At 38.6% G+C, this 19,972-nt stretch overlaps 1 protein-coding gene across 3 annotated transcripts in view; it reads left to right on the forward strand.

Moving 5' to 3' along the window:
• The first annotated feature begins 3,250 nt into the window (after positions 1 to 3,250).
• mtmr14 (myotubularin related protein 14) overlaps positions 3,251 to 19,972 on the forward strand; it is a 28,259-nt gene continuing 11,537 nt past the window's right edge. For 2 of the 3 annotated variants that reach the window (XM_088636738.1, XM_088636739.1), the window contains exons 1-15: positions 3,254 to 4,307; positions 5,526 to 5,674; positions 7,944 to 8,052; positions 9,556 to 9,631; positions 11,882 to 11,942; positions 12,739 to 12,861; positions 13,069 to 13,142; positions 13,762 to 13,832; positions 13,936 to 14,010; positions 14,425 to 14,491; positions 15,297 to 15,382; positions 16,040 to 16,116; positions 17,720 to 17,756; positions 17,936 to 18,006; positions 18,650 to 18,708. In XM_088636738.1, the coding sequence (XP_088492864.1) occupies positions 4,173 to 4,307; positions 5,526 to 5,674; positions 7,944 to 8,052; positions 9,556 to 9,631; positions 11,882 to 11,942; positions 12,739 to 12,861; positions 13,069 to 13,142; positions 13,762 to 13,832; positions 13,936 to 14,010; positions 14,425 to 14,491; positions 15,297 to 15,382; positions 16,040 to 16,116; positions 17,720 to 17,756; positions 17,936 to 18,006; positions 18,650 to 18,708 (1,270 nt within the window). In that variant the 5' untranslated portion in view covers positions 3,254 to 4,172. Of the gene's footprint in view, positions 4,308 to 5,525; positions 5,675 to 7,943; positions 8,053 to 9,555; positions 9,632 to 11,881; positions 11,943 to 12,738; positions 12,862 to 13,068; positions 13,143 to 13,761; positions 13,833 to 13,935; positions 14,011 to 14,424; positions 14,492 to 15,296; positions 15,383 to 16,039; positions 16,117 to 17,719; positions 17,757 to 17,935; positions 18,007 to 18,649; positions 18,709 to 19,972 lie in introns of all 3 variants that reach the window. The other variant, XR_015939658.1, reaches the window with a different exon arrangement.

The following is a 19,972-nucleotide window of genomic DNA, read 5'->3' on the forward strand; positions in this document are numbered from 1 at the left end:
CTATGTCAGAAATAAACTTTATTTATTTAGAACTGATTTAATGGGATTTTCAGTTTAACATTCTATGACTGAACAGCCTCACGTCATAGATCTTTCTAAGGTCTGTTTATTTTTTCACCTGTTGTCATCAATACCAGTTGCTACAACTCTTCTTATAAAAAAGTACAAGTTCTTTATACAGTAATAAATGATGTAACCATTTTAAGATTAGATAGTTAACAAAACTTTAATTCTCCCAATACCTAAAATAATAAAAATGGTCCCAATTTTTTTGCCATAACTTTTTTGACCAGCATAGGTGCTGATATTATTATTTCTATAAGTGGGGAACTGTCTTCAAAAAATTTCAAACAGGCAATCCATTCTCAGATGACTAACCAGCAAACTTGTTGCAGTAATTAAACCTGCTCAGGCTCGAATGCAGCATTTCTTGTAATTTAACTGTCAGTTTATGGTTGGCAGTGAAGACTATTTGCACTTCCCTGAAATGTGAAGGTCTGTCAATCTGATCTGTGTACAAATAAGAATAGGAAATTGACAACAATATTTCAATATACAGAACATAGTTAATAGTTTTAATAGAACCTCACTTATTTGAGAGTGTTGTGTTATGTTTCTATTAACAACAACAACACAGAGACCACATGTGAAGGAATACATCAACGTCTCTCATTTAATTGTCAAAAATGTATATTACAAGCCCTGTCAGTAGATGATAGAAGAATGTAAGAAACATATTTTTTTTCATGGTTTTGCCTTCAGTCACAGAAATACACAAACCTTCCCGTAAGCCATAAGGCATGTCAAGAATGTGCAAACCTTTACAGTACCTCCATGGCAAGAAACGTTGGGTTAGATAGATAGATAGATAGATAGATAGATAGATAGATAGATAGATAGATAGATAGATAGATAGATAGATAGATAGATAGATAGATAGCTTGCTCTCCTGATGAGCTTGTTCAGCCTTTTGGAATCCACTGCTCTAATCCCAGAGCCCCAGCACACCACTGCGTAGAAAATGGCACTCGCCACCACCGACTGATAGAACACGTGTAGCATCTTACTACACACATTGAAGGACCTGAGCCTCCTCAAGAAGTAAAGTCGGCTCTGTCCCTTCTTATAGATGGCCTCGATGTTCTTAGACCATTCCAGTCTATCGTCGATGTGCACTCCCAGGTACTTGTACGAGTCCACCATCTCCACGCCACTCCCATGGATGTAGACAGGAGTAGGTTTGACCTTTTTCCTCCTGAAATCTTCTACCAGTTCCTTTGTCTTTGTTACATTCAGTTCCAAGTGGTTCACCCCACACCACTCCACAAAGCTGCTGACCAGTCCTCTGTACTCCTCCTCCTGCTCACCCTTGATACATCCCACAATTGCAGAGTCATCTGAGAACTTCTGCAGGTGGCATGACTTTGAGTTGTACTTAAAGTCCGAAGTATAGAGGGTGAAGAGGAATGGAGAAAGAACTGTCCCTTGAGGTGCCCCTGTGTTACTCACTACCTGTTCAGACACACAGTTCTGAAGTCTCACAGACTGTGGTCTGCCTGTCAGGTAGTCAGTGATCCACGAGGTCGTGGAGGCATCGACTTGCATCTCCTCCAGCTTCCTCCTGAAGTAAGGGCTGGATGGTATTGAAGGCACTGGAGAAGTCGAAAAACATGATCCTTACAGTGTTGCCAGCCCTGTCCAGGTGTGAGTAGGCCCTTTGCAGCATGTAGATGATCGCATCCTCCACACCAACACTGGGCTGGTAGGCAAACTGTAGGGTGTCCAGTGATGAGCTGACCAGGGGTCTCAGGTGGGATAAGACCAGCCTCTCCAGTGTCTTCATGATGTGAGAAGTCAGTGCAACTGGTCTGTAGTCGTTGAGGACAGAGGGGCGCCCTTTCTTTGGTACCGGGACCAGGCATGATGTTTTCCAGAGCACCGGGACTCTCTCCAAGCGCAGGCTCAGGTTGAACAGTCGCTGGAGCACTCCGCTCAGCTGATCAGCACAGGCCCGCAGAACTCTGGGACAGATGTTATCTGGTTACACCCTCTGTTAATCTCAACATTTTTTTAATTGTTTTAAAAGGAAGTTTCACTTTAGCTAATAATGAATAATTTAGTTTCACCTGGCAAATTTGCTGCCTTTTTTCTCTTTTACTACAGTTATGTGTATACTGTAAATGTACAGGACCTTGTGTTTAAAGCTTTTATTATTATTATTATTATTATTATTATTATTATTATTATTACAGAGAGATTATTATTATTATTATTATTATTATTATTATTATTATTATTATTATTATTACAGAGAGATCTCTTAAAAGGTTTTATGTCTCTCAGGCATAATTTTATTATACAGTACTTAAAGCGTGTTTGTGCCCTTTAGCTTTATTCCTTAGCAGAATATGCAATTCAAATGTTAGGTCAGCAGATACCTGTGGATATCAGTACATCATGTAATCACCAGATAAAATTTCTTCTTTTGCTCCTTTCTGCCTCACTGTGCTTGGGGCACAGTGGGTTTGAAATGTGAGCCTGTCATTTTAAATCCTCAGCTGAGTGTAGTATATGTTTGACAATGCAAAAATAAAAGAATGAAGAGTGAGAAATGTATTTAAATTTACTTTTAAAATTTAATTCGTATTTTGTTGGGTGTATAGTGTAAATTAGACACTTCAGGACTCAGTGCTTGGATTGAGAGATGCAGATAGACAATGTCTCAAAAACACCTCTGTACCACATAGGATCTGTCACAGAGCCAATTTGCAGAATTTGACAAAAGCACCAGACATTTGCGCGAAAAAGTCAATCTTGTAGATTCCAATAAAAAGAAATAAGAATTGTTGACTGTTGTGTTGATTGTTTATAAAAATCTTAATATCAGAAGGGGATAAGTATTTTGTATTTACGGGTTCTCTTTTAATCTCTGATAATCTGGAATTTTATGATTCCTAAATACTGGTTGTATTAAGGAACACTGCACTTTTTATACGTTCACAGGACACTAAAGATATGATGATCACCTGTGCCTTAACGTTTTACAATAAGCAATGTTTTTGCTTTGAACACCTTTAAATGTGTAAAACGTAAACTAAAACTGATACCGATTAAACACACTCAATACACTCTACTGTACATGCACAAGTTAAAACAAAAACTGTGCAGTGTACTATATGTGAAACAACACGTAAGCCCGCACAATAACATTCTTTGGACAGTTCATCTTTAAATCATAAAATGGAACAAAATCAGATTCGAATTTCGTGACAGGAAAACTTCCTTTGTACAATTCTTCTCCTCAGAGCTGTAAAACGGAGACCTATTACGTCACTTCACGCCGGGAAGTGGTCTATCTTACAGCTGGAAGGGGCGGTGGCAATCACGTGACTACTTGAACTTCCTGTTTACTATTTGTCCCGAAGAGCTTCTCTCCGTTCGGTGAAGGGATATACATGCTCCCTATTACATAAAACTTCTTTCTACTTCCTGTAACTGGGTTCAATATTCCGAGCCCACAGCCTCCTGGATTTCGCGGAGAAAAGTTAGGAGAAACATCGACATGGCGTTTACAAACCTAACCGGCCGACAGTCCTCGGATTTTCCTGCTTCACTCTCCCGGCGACCTCATCTCCTGTGATTTATCTCTGGCACAGTATGAAGATGGAGTTGGAGTTTTCATCAGCATAGAATCCGGATTTAAACTTCAGGAGTTTCTCAGTGTTGTTATTGTTTCCGATTTTGAGATGGCCGAAGTGTTGTGACATTCTGAGCAGCCTGCTGTGTTTTGACTTTGGTTTCCGATGACTTCGTATTCCTTCTCCGAGAGGTATTTCGATTTCAAACCCCAATTTAAACCAAGGTATGATTGGCTGAAGCTGTTGTTTTGGGGACATATCATTTGAGACGTGGCTCGGTTTCTCCCTCGACACCCTGACTTCATAAAACAGGTTTAAAGAAATTGCCCCGTTTTTTTTTTTTTAGAGGGAAACGTTTTTTTCGGGGCCCTGAATTCAAACAGGTTACCCGGGTCTGGACCCTTGAAGCGGGCGGTGAGGAAGAAATTGGCAGGGAGACGATGGCCTGATGGGTCCACCCGAGCCCAGGGTGCTGCGGTATTTAAGGGTGGTGAGGTCCAGATAGAGCCGACCCGGCGTGGCGCACGGACAACTATGGCAGCGGCCGCTCTGGTCTCATCGGACTGCTCACCTGCCTCGGGAAACTCAGTCCGGAGGAGTGAGGAGATCCTGGATTTGATCGATTACTTTTCGAAATGCCATTACAAAGCGAAGGAGGTCAACCCCAAGGTAAGTTCCGTATTCGACCTTCTCAAACGGGCCGCGCACAAATATTCTTAAGAATGGAGCACGAATGTCCCGGTAGTTCCGCGAGTTGCAGTGGGAAGTGGTTTGGAAAGTGTGCGGTTTTTAGTCAGTAGCTGACTGGTGATCGGTGGGCAACTTGAGACTGGACGCTGTTGTCGCGCCCCTGCGCTTGGGTAAAACAAATGGGCACCCTTCTCATTAAAGTGGCGTTTTACAAAGAATGATTTGCTCGATACATTTCTGCGGATTCGTAATTCCCGCTTCGTCACCCCGTAGTCCTATCCCACTGCGTTTCGTCAGCTATAGATTTGGTAGGTGCGGAATGTGATTGTTCTGGCTTTGGGAAGCAGGGTTTGGCAGTTTGCGTCTTGCCCAGACTCTTTATTTTATACAGCGTGTTGTAAATAAGAGTAAAAAATGAAAACGCCGGTCATGTTTTGCTACAGGGAAGAAACGCGGAGGATGTCAGCGTGTTTAATCTACACCCCGTGTACCTTGCTCGTTAATTTTAGACTGTATAAATCCTACACAGCCTAGAAGATGGCTATAGATTTTTAAGTCGCACTAACTATTCTCAAACACTTTCAGGTACCACATTATGGTAGAGAACAGAAATAACAGCTTTTTAGCCGCCATAGAACACTTGTTTAATGGAGCCCAAATTTGTGAATAGTGTGAAGGAGAAGCTGTAGTTCTTGTTTCCATTCCTCTTCACACCTTTTCAATTAGCACTGTGCAGGATGAGAATTATAATATGAACTCGCACAAATGTATAGATGGTGTTTGAATTTTTTACCAAATGCAGTGAAGAATGTGATTGGCGGCAATTAACTTTTTACATTCTGACTACTTAAATTATGGATCCCATTCATGGTGGAAATGAAGATCCTCAATGGCTGTTTGTATCTGAAAGAATTTTGGAACAAGACAGGCTCTGTGCATTGAAAGGTTGACAAGTTTAAAGTAAGCGATGATGCTGAACGTGCTTTCAGATGTTAATTCAAACCGGAACGAAAGACATGCATTAATGTGTGTGATCTTTCCAGAATTGAATAAGAATATTTTTTGAGTCATTTGAGACTGATTTGAGTATTTCAAGATGCCATGCCTATAAAATGTGGTTTATTGATTTGATTACAAGTAATGCTGATGACATTTTTCTATTATGCACTAGATATTCTCTTTTTATAACTTTTCTAGGTGGAGCAGATTGAGAGAAGGTGTCTGGAGTTGTTTGGCAGGGATTACAAATACAGTTTAATTCAAAATCCCAATGGGGAGATTTGTGGCCACTACCCCCGACAGATCGTCTTCCTGGAGTATGAGAGCTCAGAACACGACAAAGAGAGGTATTCCTTTGCTTCTTCCTAGTGACGTTTCCCCCCCAGCATTTCTTCATTGAAAATGTCCTTTTTCTGTCCTCTGATGCATTTCTGAATGATCAAAGTTCACGAAAACAGAATCAGTAGAGCACTTTGCCCATTGGTGCAATCATCAGCTGTCTATGAAAAATAGTTACTTTGTAGTTCGAGACGTGGAAAGGTCTATTGCTGCACAAGTAGAAGTTTAAGGGTATAGATCAGATTTAAAAAGTAGCATTTCATCACTTTGTAGTAAAAGTATGCATGTGTGTACGTTATATTTAAATTATGGAAATGTATTGCATTTATACTTGCGTGTAACAGGTCCGTTAAAAGCCCTGCCTCTTATGTAGATAATATATGAGAGTTTCTGGGAAGAACCACTTCTGTTGTAAGCTCATTCACTTTGGATTATAGATGAAAAGCTTGAAGGATGATTCCTGTCACAAGTTATTTTGCCTGCCTTGAAGGAAGCCACTGGAGTTCACATTGTAATATTTATCACCATGCTCCCTCTTTGTACAATTACTGATGGTTTCAGCATTAAAAAAAAAATTGGACTCTGAATTTAAAATGCTTTTAAAGGAGATACTTAATGGCAGTGGCACCCAAACCTGGTTCCCATAACCCACACACTTGCTGAATTATTTCACCTGAGCACTTGGTTAAATTACTTAACCTTTCACAGGCCTAATAATGATCATTTAAACTCTTAGTTGTTCCATTCTGAAAGCTGTTTTAGGTCACTCTTCAACTATTGTTTTAGAAGTAACGTAAGATTTCCAACCTCTAAAACACATGTGTTGTTGGTTGGAGCGTTTACATGTTGGCTCAATTAAGGATTAATTTCACTTAAGAGCATAGCTACAATGAAAGAGCAGGTGTGTTGACCCAAATAAACCAGGACTGTGAACCACTGTGATGTTACTTACAAGCTTTGATTCATTTGCCAGTCACAAGGGCCACAGTTTATATAGTAACATGCTTGGTCAGGTTTGGGCTGTACATAAGTGACTTCCAAGCTTATACATAATGAAAGGTTCCACTTGGTTTAAAGCTTGTATTTGTAAATTACTCTCTGCTACTTAAAGTTTGAGGAAAGGTGTACTATTAACCAAAAAATGTTTAGCCATCAGCATTTACATGTTCAGAATCTTACCTGCCCAAGATGTTACTGCTATCCAACCAGGGAACAGTACTACTTTAAAACTAAACCTGTGCATCAATTGGAATTTGCATGCTGTCAGGTGTACATCCTCATACCAGGAACATTTAAGCATTTGAGATGTGTATATACTATTTCTTCCGCCTGCCTTAAAGATGGAGGATTTTTAAAGACTTTTTTTTAAAAGCAATCAGTGCTGGACTGATAAATGGAAACTGAAGATACTGTTACAAGTGCTTGTTTCCTTATAGAAAGCAGTATTTGCTCTTTGTGTTTAAAGTGAGGGGTTTCTTTGTACATGAAAGACTCTGCCTCCAACCGTTAAGGGAAACTTTAAGAGATATTTGTAATGTGTGGTTGTTTTCTATCATGTGTCATGCCTAAGTTTGCTTGTCTTTCTGAAGATCTTCTTAAGGAAAATGGGGGTTCCAGTCATTTGATGAGTATAAAATTGTCCCTACTGGCCCAAATATTAGGAACCCCGCAAGCAAATAGGCTCATGGTGGGAAGGAATGTATGGTTTGGATTGAGGCACCTAAGACAGTCTTCTGTCGCCATCCCTGGCCAGAACAATCCCCATACTTCAATCCTGTTGAAATGTAGTGGAAGCAGTGAAACATGCAGTTCAATCCCACACACTATTAACCTTGTCACAACCTCTGCTGAAGGCGATCGCGCCAGAAGAAATGGATTGGGATGCAAATGCTTCTAAATCCTGCTGCTTGAGGAGGTCCAACATGTTACTGGGTGTGATATGTGAGAATCTAATAGTTTCACAGGCAAAACCCATTATCCTTTTAGGTTAGAATGCAGTGGGTGAAAACAGAAGAGACTTGGGTATAGGTGAGAAGTATACAGGTATCTTTCTGCTAGTAATATGACCCAGGCTTTAACCCACAGAGTAATTCAGATTAACCTGCAGCGTTCTATTTCCTTGAAGATATTCTGCATGCGTACAACAGTTGGCAGAGAGAAATGTGAGCAAGCATCATGGAAACCAGACGGTGTTAAGAACTGGCAAGTGTATTTGAAAGATTCTTAATCTGTGCTGTCCAGAGAAGAATACGCATCTTTTGTTTTTCCCCCCCTTAGGTATGAGAGTACAGTACAGATTAGTAAACTGCAGGACCTGGTGAACCGCAGCAAGATGGCCCGCTGTCGAGGGAGGTTTGTCTGTCCAGTTATCCTCTTCAATGGCAAGGTGAATGGTCTCGCCGGTCACTCTTCCTGTATAGTAGAGCTGCCTGGGGTGGCGAAGTGATTTTTTTTTTCTTCTCTGTTGTGAGTTATTGATGCCCCTGGGGGGAAAAAAACAACTAAACCAACAGCCGGTTTGCTTCTTCACTGTGACCTTGGACGGATCAGCTTGGTTGTCACAGCTTCTAGTGCAGCAACATTTCAAAGGCTTCTAAGTCTTGTGTGTTCTAGATGTATTATTCAGTATTTTATGCTTTTGTGGCAGTGGTTCTCAATTTATGTGTTGTCTGTTAGTGGGAGGGAGGGGGCTAGAGTTTTAAGGAGCCATAGTTGTTCAAATTTTTCTCGTTAATATCCTGCATTTAAGATAACATGGAGAGTATCGCCTGCTTATGTTGAGCACTTGAAAACCTTTTAAAATCTGGCCAAAGTCTGAACTATAGGGATAATTGTAAAAACTCTGTTATGTGCATGGTATGACCAACAATAACAACTGTGCACACAATGAGCTATTTTACTATAGCTATATTTTAACTATAAACTATTTTTGATTTATGATTTGCTTTCAGAGCAAATTTGGTTTCCAGCTGTAGTGATCATATTCTTGACCTGCTAGTGTTTCCTAAAATGTTATTTGCAATAGGATTTGGAAAAATGGGGAAATTCCTCTTGGAAGTCCAAAAGTGACATTTTCAAGGACCCCGTGAAAAGGAATGGACAAGTGTATCTGGGATTATTTTTTGGCATTGGTAATGGGTTATATTGAAACGTCTTGTACATCACGGTACTCTTTAGGCTACTCCAGTGCTCGTCTCTTAAAACTGTTTGATTCAAGCAAAAGTCGCACGGAGCAAGGAGCTTGGTTCATTACGAGACAGTGGCATCGGAGGGTGAAAATGGAGCTCGCTGTACACAGGATATGCTCTCTTCTAACGAGAACTAATGTGCAAATACCTTGTTGACTGATCAGGACACCATTCAGGTTAATGGGAATGGAAGACAGTCATCCTTGACTGCAAGGGACTGCCAATGGATGGATGCATATTTGTCTCCAGTTACCTGGTACGCGGGAACAAGATTGCTCCGACATTCGATGTGCTGCCAAGATGACATGCTTTGCTGTTTGGGTTAGTGGGGGCTTGATCTAAAAAGCTTGTGAACCACTGCTTTGATTATTGGGTTTTTTCCATTTCGATTAAGCCGGTTTGCGTATAGAGAATTGTGGAAGTGTCCCAGAACTCTTTGAACTCCAAGTATTTTCCCCCATTGTGGCATCATGATTATAGGCCTAAAAGTACTTGAAATAAAAACAGTTTTCCATGTCTTCTCCTCTTAAATGAACTTTTTTCCTGATGTTGAAGACTTGGGTCATATTCCAATTTTTTCCCCCTAAAAACAGTTCCGTATGGACTAAAAGAAAAGATCTGTAAAACTCTTTAAACAGCTGTTGGGAAACGGAGAGTGTTAAAGCTAATATGGTGTTAATGACACATTTGCTCTGTTTCAGCATATCTGCAGATCGTCAACACTAGCTGGGTGGGGAGAGCTCTATGGGCGCACTAGCTACAATTATATCTTTTCAGGTAAGTGAAGACTATTGCACAATGTGCTTAAGTAAGCGATTTATAGTGTATTCCTTCACTGGGTGTTTGTGGTTCTATGATGTTTGTCTCGTTGTTTACTGCACAACTGAGTATAAAGGGTCATGGAGTCATTTAGGAAGTTGCAGTTTATAGGAAGTCCTCTCCAGTAAGGAAAGCTCCTGTTAAATTCGTTACGAAGACTTCCATCTTCAAACTTGAAATCAAATCAAAGTTTATTTATCAAATGCACAACAGTACAGCGTGCAGCCGTAGTTGCTGGCATGAAATGTCTATTCTGCATCACAAAAATCACAAAATTGAAGATAAGGTGACATAATAATAGATGTAATAGAAATTGAATAAAACTCAATATGAGTATAGCTGCTATGTGTCCAGGGTGCATGCAATATATATATACAAGTAGTGCGGTTATGCTGAATACAGTGAAGACTGTGTCCATGTAGCCATTACAGGTGATTTTCTAAAGGAGCTGCAGGTTGGCTATTGAGCAGAGGTGATTCGAATTCAATCTATTTCTGTATCTGTTTAACTATGGATTAATTGACAATGACAGTGCCACAGCCATGAGCACCGTATTCCTTGTAACTGAAGTTAGTAGATGAGAATATAAAGCAAATGGGGTCAAAGTAGGCTTGTTCATGCCTTCCTTGAATTTTTAAGTTCCACATTAAACATCTGTGGTGAAGTATGAATAGATTTTTTTTTTTTGGTCAAAACTCCTTCTGATTAGCGGGAGAGGTTTAAAGCAGTTGTTTTTGTTTTTTTTAAGCAGAAGTATACATTTTTGTGACAGAAAAATACCGTTATAAATGCCAGCAGGATAGACCTGAAGGATGGTGAATGACCCAAGGTCTGAGGTGAAAATTTGAGGTTTAAAAATATTCTACAAAAGAGGTATCTGAAAAATCTCCTGGTATGAAGCATTTAGAAACATTTTTTTCAAATTTGTTGCTTAATTGAGGACTTTTTTTTTTCAGCTGTCAATAGGAGGGGGAGTCATGTTGTGGTGATTGAGTGTTGTAGTTCCAGTTCAGTGAGGAGTGTACTACAGCACTGCGAGAGCCACGAATTTCAGTCTGGCTTTTAAAGACCGCAACAAATATATCTGCTCTGTATTAAGGTTCTTGCTTATTTTACCATGATGTCCATTCTTTGTAAAACGGCATTGGCCATTTTGACCCATGAAGAAAGCTCCACAGCCAAAAGAATTAACATGAACATTGAGAAGGAAAGAAACACCTTTACTTGTTTCTTCTGTGTAAAATGCCTTAAATCCTTTCAAATGCTGAAGTACCCACTGAAATCTCTAACTGAGTGCTACAAATTCATGGTTGGCTAATCATGTCCACATGGTTTAACAAACAAACATGCGGAGGTTATGCAGGGGCTCTCGACAGCTCCTTTGGCTGTGCTCCACTGACCAAGCATATAAGTCTCTGCTGCTTAATTTGATTTGGGTCCAAAAGTACAGTTGAGTTAGTTTCATCCACATGCACAAATTTACAGCAATGCCTTACGCGGGAGTGAAGAGCTCAGATCTTTGAGAATTCCACCATGCGAAAGTTCTAGCCATTTCAATTTACTAGTCTGAATTATTTAAGAAGAGGAAAAAAATTGTTTTACATGTATGTTACTGAAATAGTGGCTTGTTACCTGGTTCTTAGGCACCTTTTGTTTTTAGTCAGTCTTCTTATTTGTTTTTGTGGTGCAGCATTTATGGCAAGGTTTTTCCAAAAGCAACTATACTTTTGAAATTGAATCTATACTCCTGCCTCCGTTAAAAGATTTATAGAATAAGAGACACTAGCTTAAAACTCTTGGAGTATGCTGAGCAATATTTTTTTTTCCAATTTTTGTCCCTATAAAATGAAATCCACATGGCTTCCCCAATCCTCTGTAAAAGAATATTCTTGCATTCATTTTCTTAAATATATTAAACATTTTATATTGCTGCCATATAAAAATACATCCTTGCATTGCACGGTTTCAGGTAGCGTTTTATAATACATTTTCTGTCAAGCGTTTCAGAATTGTGGGTCATAACATTGCCACGATAAAAACTGCTACAGTTTTTTTTTTTCTATAAATGCTAAAGCATGCTGTGCAGTAATCAAAGATCATTTCGTTGAAAACTGCATCTTTTGAATATTCTAAAGCCATTTTTTAATGACAATCAGTGCAAAGAAGGACAGGCATTTCTTCTAAAATTCTGTTTCTGCCTTTCTTTAGGGGGTTCTGATGATGCATGGGCAGATTCAGAGGAGGCTCCTGATGAAGACGGTGCAATGCGGTAAATGTGTTTAACTTATTTGTGAACTTATTCCAGTTTTGAGAAAAGTAAAGACTTAAGTGTTGGAAGCAAAGCTTTCAGTATTGAGTACTTAAAAATATTTATATCCATTACAATTGATTTTTTTTTTTTAAATGAAAGATTACAAATCTATATTGAGCATTTCAAGCCAGTGCTCAGTTGTCAGGATCTTTTTGTTGCAACTGCACAGCCTTTTTTTTTTAGCAGCCTTGACAAATTCATTAAGCCAGCTGGTCAACAGGGGGTGAAAGTCATAGATTAGTAGCATATGGCTGCTGTTGGAAGCAGTACAAGTTGTGCATCTGTGACGTGTGCTTTACACCAGGTTGTTCTGTAGATATACTGTAGATGTTTTGTAGGATTCTCTCCCATCTTTCTTTAAAGACCTTGGGCAAGTCTCTTTGCTGGTCTCTGAGCCCTACGTGCCAAACGCCATCCACCTAAAACCTGCGTTCTCATTTTAAAATCTAGTTCTTATGTAAGCAGCAAAAGATGTACTCTGGTCTGCTGAAAAACCAGCAAGTGAGATTCCAGGACTTGATCAATATAACGCTGTTGTCAATGAGCCTTCACTTTGATTGTGCTCTGCTCCATTTCAAGATGTGGGTTAGCCTTAGGTAGGAGCAGAAAGTAATCTTTATCATGGAATATCTTGCTGTATTTTATGTTTGTTTGTAACAACTGCATTAAAGGAAAAACCCATTGTTAATGTTCTTCAAAGTTCAGGTAAATACAAGTCCATTCTCAAGACTGAAGAATTTTGTTTTATTTGTAGGAATGGAGACTCCCAGCTGTTTGACAAAGTCAGAGGTCATGATATCAAGCTCCTCCGGTACCTGTCTGTCCGCTATATCTGTGACCTGATGGTGGAGAACAAGAAAGTGAAGTTTGGACTAAAGTAAGCAGTTTTCCTAAATTGAAACATGGTGCACAATATTCTGGCCTCTCAGTGCAGTTTCTGTGTGCTAGAACTGTGAAATATTAAAATAATGGGAATCTTCATTAGATGTGGAAGTAAAACTAAATGTTCTTATTAAGCATTAAAGTTTTAAACATGAAAGCCAACACTGTGATGGCTCACTTTCTACCCCTTTTTTATCCTTAGTGTCACTTCGTCTGAGAAGGTGGACAAGGCTCAGCGCTATGCAGACTTCACTCTCTTGTCTGTGCCTTACCCAGGTAATAGCATATCCTTCTTGACTGGTCACAGCTCTTGCGTTCGCTCCGGCAATTAGAATCTTTCTCTACTTCCAAATTGGCAGCTCTGCTGCGTGCGTGCTCCAGCGACATGACATTGGCGCAGGCTTGTACTGTAATTGGGAATGAGTATTTCTGAGCCAGACTGAAGTGCCCAGTGGCACAGCATGTCCGTAAGTGTGGCGCGAAATGTCTGACTCCAACCACAATGGCTTTTGCGCTTCTGTAGTCTATCCCCAGTTTCTGAAAGAAGTTGTTGCCTATGTGGATCTGGTGTTAATTAAACTTTGTTTAGTTCCTTTAAAATCAACCTTAAGGTACTTTTAGCTTTCGTTTAGCTCTGATCTTTTTTTTTACCCTTTCTCAAAATGATTAGAGTTAATGTCTATAAGTTAATTATCTTTACAAAAACCTGAATTTTGGTTTATGGGATTAGTTTTGTTCATAGTTTCCAATGTATTGCCGGCCAGTACCTTGTTACGAAGTTTTTTTTTTTTTTTTACAATTTAGGGTCCATCTTTGAAGGAGCATGATATATTTTTTTGGGTCCTTCTATTAGTCCCTTGATTGCTTAAACTAATTTTCCATTCTTTTTTCACAGGCTGTGAATTTTTTAAAGATTACAAAGATCGAGATTACACAGCAGAGGGATTGGTCTTCAACTGGAACCAGGTACAGTGTTAATGGATATGAACAGTTAATAAAAAAAATCAACGATGCCAGTTTTAGTGTAGTTGTAGAGTAATCTTAATGATGCCTGCTTTTTAAACTGCAGGACTTTGTGGATGCTCCCTTAACTATTCCAGCATTCCTTGCCAGCAACTTGAACATTGACTGGAGAGAATATCAGGTACTACATTTTTTGCTTGTAGTTCAGTTGGAACATTTTGTAATCATTAACTGACAGTGACACCTGCTGTTTAGAAATGGTACTGTGGTATTTGTCGATGATCCTGTATTTTGACTACAAACATGGGAAATAAAACCATATCTCTGTCTGGTAAGGTAACTTTTTTTTTCGTTTTTTTTTAGCAGGCACTAATTATCAGAAGTTGTTTCTACCCATTTATGCAATTGTGATCCATGAATGTAATTTTAGCGATGCAATCCAAATACCTTGACAAAGAGTACAATGGCAGTGCCCCATTTGGGATTTCAATTCATTCAATTCCTTAACCATTACCCACTCTGCTGCTCTCTTTAACAGTAGGAGGTATGTGGTCACTGTAGTTTTTTTACATTTTTTTTCCAATTCCTCTTTTAGTCATGGGACCTGGTTCAACAGACCCAAAATTATCTTAAGCTGCTTATACACATCATCAACAGTGGTGGTAGGTACTTTTTGAAGAGCTAAGTATAGCTTGACATTTCACACATTTGAAAGGTCTTTTATGGAAGGTAACATTAAATAAATGTACACTTCTAGCACGTATTTACTTTGGTTATCTTAGACTTTGCCCTTGCATTAGTGTTGCAAAACAGTTGGAGGGGAAGACTTTAAGAGGTTGCAAGCTGAATGCTGGGGTAGTTCCAACAATATTTGTTGTTGGTCATTCTACCCTCCTAAGAGGGTATATATATATGCCCTTTTTTGCGGTTTGGGAGAAATGTAAATATAGGTTTGAGTATTCTAAATGTAAAGATCTTTCATAAATTCCAAATGTGTGTGTGTGTGTATATATATCTAGACAGTTTAATCTATATCCTAAAAATATACCTGAACACCCCACTCCTGGTCTTAAATAAATATATAAATTCAAAATAGTTTGACTGAAATGGTGTAGAAATCTAATTCTGAAGATGGATTGAGTTGAAGGTTTTGGTCATGTGCTGTATTTTCACATTGCAATGTAGTGGTGATGTGAATCTGCATCTTGTAATTTTTGAGAGTAGGCTTTGACACTGACTATCCCTGTGGGGATACTTCTATAACTGATTAGTCTGCAGGGCTTCCAATTAATCTTTGAACAATCACTGGTAGAAGATTCAACATTTTTCCTTGTGGGCATAGTACATATTTAAAGGCTTTTTAGGTACACCTTATTAATTAATAACCTTATTAATTAATTCAGATAAATAATCAAAGACTTCACTGTTTCATCTACATGATAAGCTTTTCTCTTTTGCTCTGTGCAGGTGACAGTGGATTGTTAGTGCACTGTATATCCGGTTGGGATCGGACACCTCTTTTTATCTCTCTTCTCAGACTCTCACTTTGGGCAGTAAGTAGCCATTTCTGTGTTGGCCTGCTTCTTTTTCTGGTAATAGACTAGCTGCTGCATTTACAACAACAGAAGTTGTAAAACTCATTTTGACTTGTTTTTTCTCCTATCCCAATGTTAATTGTAGACTATTTTCTGAACAAGTAAGGAAAATTGTTTGTTCCATAATGTATAGTTTAAGTTGCAATCTAATACTTTCACACGGTGAACATCATTATGCATCTGCTGACATTTCAGTATTAAGGCCTTTTAACTAAGCTTTCAGTTTATGAGGAAGTATGTGATTATCTTTGTTTTAATCCTTTGCTTTCTGGATATTATATTGGATAACAAAGACATACTGTTAATTTTGACTTTAGAATTTTAAATAGTATTTTTTATTGTTTTTGAAAATATGAATGCAAGGAAGAGTAGCTAGCACAGTTTTAGATTAGTTGAGAGCTTCGTTGGAATGATGTGTGAAATGTTTTTTTTTACTTGGGTGAAAGTACATAAGCAAGAATCTAAGATTATAAGTTATACTCAGCCCTTTTTCCCCCAATTTGAGTTCTTACATCTTCCTAGAAGTGCATTAAGTCCATCTTTAACATTTTAAGTTTTAAGCAAATGTATTTTGTTTCACTTTGTAAGAAAAAACACTTCTTGTTCCTCTTTAAGGATGGTGTGACTCATGCTAACCTAGAACCAGCTGAAATTCTTTATCTAACCATAGCCTATGACTGGTTCCTCTTCGGGTAAGAATGATACTTTTGTTTGTATTTAATTGGTCTCTTTGGTATTGCACTGAAAACATTGAAAGTAGGAAATAAAGCACCTACGTGTACTGCAACCTTCATGCAAACATTACATTTGTGAAATGCTGCTTTTCACCAGTGTTGGTATTGTCCTGTAGCAATATGAAGCATATCAGTTGAAACCTGTGCTGTAACTTAACATCCACACATTTGTCCTGTGTGGGTAGAAACGGAAAGCTGAGCAGTTAATTTCATTTTTACATGACTAGTTTTGACAAAGCTGCAACGGAAGAGCTTTTTTTACCACAGTTAAACCTTCACATCAGCATCAAACTTAGTTCTTAAACTCTTCTTTCAAGGCACACGTTTTTATGTTGAAGCTAAACAAAATAAAATAGTTTCATACTAACTCCATCCAAAAATCCTGTCAGCCCTGCTCAACAGAAATGCCAGTTGTGAGTTGCAGGGTGATATGGCTGCTGATGATCTCAGCTCTCAGAAAAGGCACTTGCCTACAGCATTGCCTTGTGCATTATACACCTGTGCGAAATGACATCCATCACTGATTGAGGAGAATTGGGGGAAAGTGGTGACTGTTTTCTGGTTGGCTTCGAGTTCTGAAAAAGAACTGCTCTATTTTGAAGTTGAAAAGGATATGTGTGAAGAACATTTAGATGCTGAGCAAATGAGGATTGGGGGGGGAATGAAATCCAGAGGCACGTGGGGACTGGAGGGCTTTGTACGGGAGCCCCTTGCTGGTTTCATGTTCACTTTTTCATGGCAAAATAGTGACCTCACGGATAGAGGCGGCACCTTAACAGATGAACAGTTTGATTTTCCCTCACCTTTTCAGCTGCGTAGCCCCTAACAGATGACATTTTGCTCCACAAGCCGTCTGTAATTTTTTTAACTATTCTGTGATGGGTGACCTCAACTTGGGTTTCTTATGCATTACGTAGAAATCACATTGTCTGTTTTCAATTCAGCTACTCTGCAGATTTTGACAAAGTCTACAAAAAACCACAAAATGAACGTTTTTACTGTTAAGAGGCGCTATTGGTTAACTGGAAGTATAAATGATTTACATCTTTTGTGAGAATTCATAGATTCCTGGTAGGACATAGTGTCAGCCATCTCGGAGCTTTTGTAACTCCCTACGACTTTAGTAGGAACAATGAATCCTTTTGGTCTTGTTAAAATGGTGAGCATTTTTTAAAGAGAAATTGCTTCTTGAAACTGTAGGAGGTTAATGATTCCTGAAGTCTTTATCCTTCTGATTGTACACGGACTCACAACTTAGAATACTAGGACATGTAGGCATTCTGACTAAAACAAAACCACCACATGGATTTTTAATCCCTGGAAACCACCTACTCTAAGATTATTATTATTTTTTTACCTTTTGCCTTGAGGGCCATGAACAAATCAGATTCAAATATTTAAAACCCTTAAACATTATCAAAGTTACCCAGTGGACTTTTTTTCCAGAACCGACAGGGGAACAGGACACATGATTACGTGATAGTTTTGTTAAATAGGGTATTGTTTGAAGGGTTTCGATTAGTCTGTATTTGTACATGGTATTTTTTTTTCTTTTTCTTAGGCACATGCTCCCAGATAGACTGTGCAAAGGAGAGGAGGTGAGTGCTAAGAATTTATAATGAAATCTTAAACCTTGTCTTTACCTGTAACCAGGTTTTATCCAAGACCCATTCCTGCTGTATGCGATGTAGAATTTTTCATTGGTAGGTGACATTATGGTTTTTGCCACCAGAGGGAGACTTTTTATAACTTATTTTTTTTCCCCCCTTTTTGATAGATTTTCTTTTTTTGCTTCAATTTTTTGAAGCACATCACTTCAGAAAAGTTCTCCGTAATGAAGAAACAGAGGTAAGCTCTTTAAGCGCCTTGGAATTATTTCTCAGAATTGACCTCGCAGTTATTCTGAATCATGAGAACATACAATTTGTACAGATGTTTTTTTCCAAAAGTACTTAACTTGAGGGAAAATCCAGAAACATTTAGATGGCAAGTACTTCCCAAATGCTGATGGTTACCTTCAGAGTTCAAATGGTGTATCAGTCTGGTCAAGATAACCAAGGGTTGTCTACCTTTTTATGTACTAAAGGTAATCCATTTAAATGGATCACTGTTTTTTTCATATAGTTTATGCTTGGGTTATTTTATCTCCGTTGGGTCTGTTCAGTTGCCTTATACCTTGTTGGCCAATGACTACTGGCTTTCTAAGGCTTTGTGGGGGACTAGGTGAAGGTCAAGTATGCATATGTAAAACCATAGACACTTAAGTAGGTACTTGAGTGTACCTTCTTATTCACTTCTTTCCTTTATGTATTTTAACTTGGAATGCTAGTTTGGATTAGCATCTCTAGATATCCACACAGCATGCCCATATAAACAAAATGTGTGTTTTAATCAGAGTTCCCAAATTGAGACCTATGGTGTTGATTTCATGCCTGTATTTTCTTAAATCTAGAATTTGTTGAACTTTAAGGTGTTTTTTTTTGCCTTTCAGAGCGAAAAATGCACAGTGCAGGGAAACTGAATTTACAGTTGAAGAGATCTGTCAGTTACGTAAGTTAATTAAGCTGACATCCCTTTCTCTTTTTTCAATTTGGTAAGCAAACACTTAGCCAAACATACATTTGAAGCTCAATCGAAATAACATTATGGGTGAGCTGGAACAAAACGAGAATATTATGGAGGGCATCAGGAAGGTTAGAACTGGAATCATTTCGGAAGAAGGCTCTATTTAAATAAGTAACATACTGTAGCAATTAAAGAATAAAATAATGTTTTATACAAAGAATCACCCAAGATTTCAGAAGAGGTCAAATTTAAAAGCTTGCTTTCTGGGCACCCATCTTGAACTTTGACTTATTTCACATTGTCCACTTGTAAGGGTTACCCTTTTACTTTCCATGCTGGTAATCAGCTCAATTCTGCAAGACTTTTTCAGGGAGTGGTAAAGGGCTTTGTTCCACTTGTAAATCTTGTGTGGGTTTTCTCAATTTTCAGAAGAAAGAAGGTATTATACAAACCTGAAAGACTTGTGCTGCCTGTGTCCTGGACAGTGGTCACTCTGTCAATGATCATATAAGAGGTTTACCTGTTCCTTAGACTTGCATTTTTCATGAGTGGTGCCCACCCTTATTTATTCCTTGATTAACAGTTTTTATCGATTTATAGGTATGAATGCTCACATGCCCAACTACAAATCAATAATAGCAATACCAGAAGACACCTTCATCATTTCATACATGTATGGACTGTTCATTTAAGAAATGTTCTTATTTGCTTTATATTTTTGGAGTGTGATGGGTATAGTTTTCTCATTTATTAAGAAGTTTACATACAGACCTTCCAGGGATCATTACCTTCACTAGCTTGAATCAAGAATAAATCCTTGGTGCCGCACCAGTTCATTCTTGCATTTTTTAATTTTGTGGCAATCGTGTTTGCTTTTTCTATAAAAAGGCATCCAATTTTCTCTATAATTAAGCACCCCGGGTCACATTGCATCCTTCTTTTAGTATGTAATTTCGTGATCTTGACAGAACCGGCAGGTTTTGAACTCTCTGGCTTCTCCAACTCTCATGCTTTCCTAGAGCCTCTGCTGCCAGGTGTGTGTATAAATTAATGCTTTAGCAGATTACCTTCCTCCATCTCTGTAAGGGACATTTCCCCTGGGAATGTTCTGCTCTTTAATCTTTTACCTCCTTAAGTTTCCTCATTGAGGCAGGCTTATTCCAGCACTTAACCGTGGACTGAAAAGTTTGTAAAAAAAAATATAACAATTTAATGTGAAAGATAAGACTATCACATCAGATGAGCAACT

This window comes from Lepisosteus platostomus, chromosome 6, assembly GCF_059453375.1.
Source record: "Lepisosteus platostomus isolate fLepPlt1 chromosome 6, fLepPlt1.hap1, whole genome shotgun sequence".
NCBI lineage: Eukaryota > Metazoa > Chordata > Actinopteri > Semionotiformes > Lepisosteidae > Lepisosteus > Lepisosteus platostomus.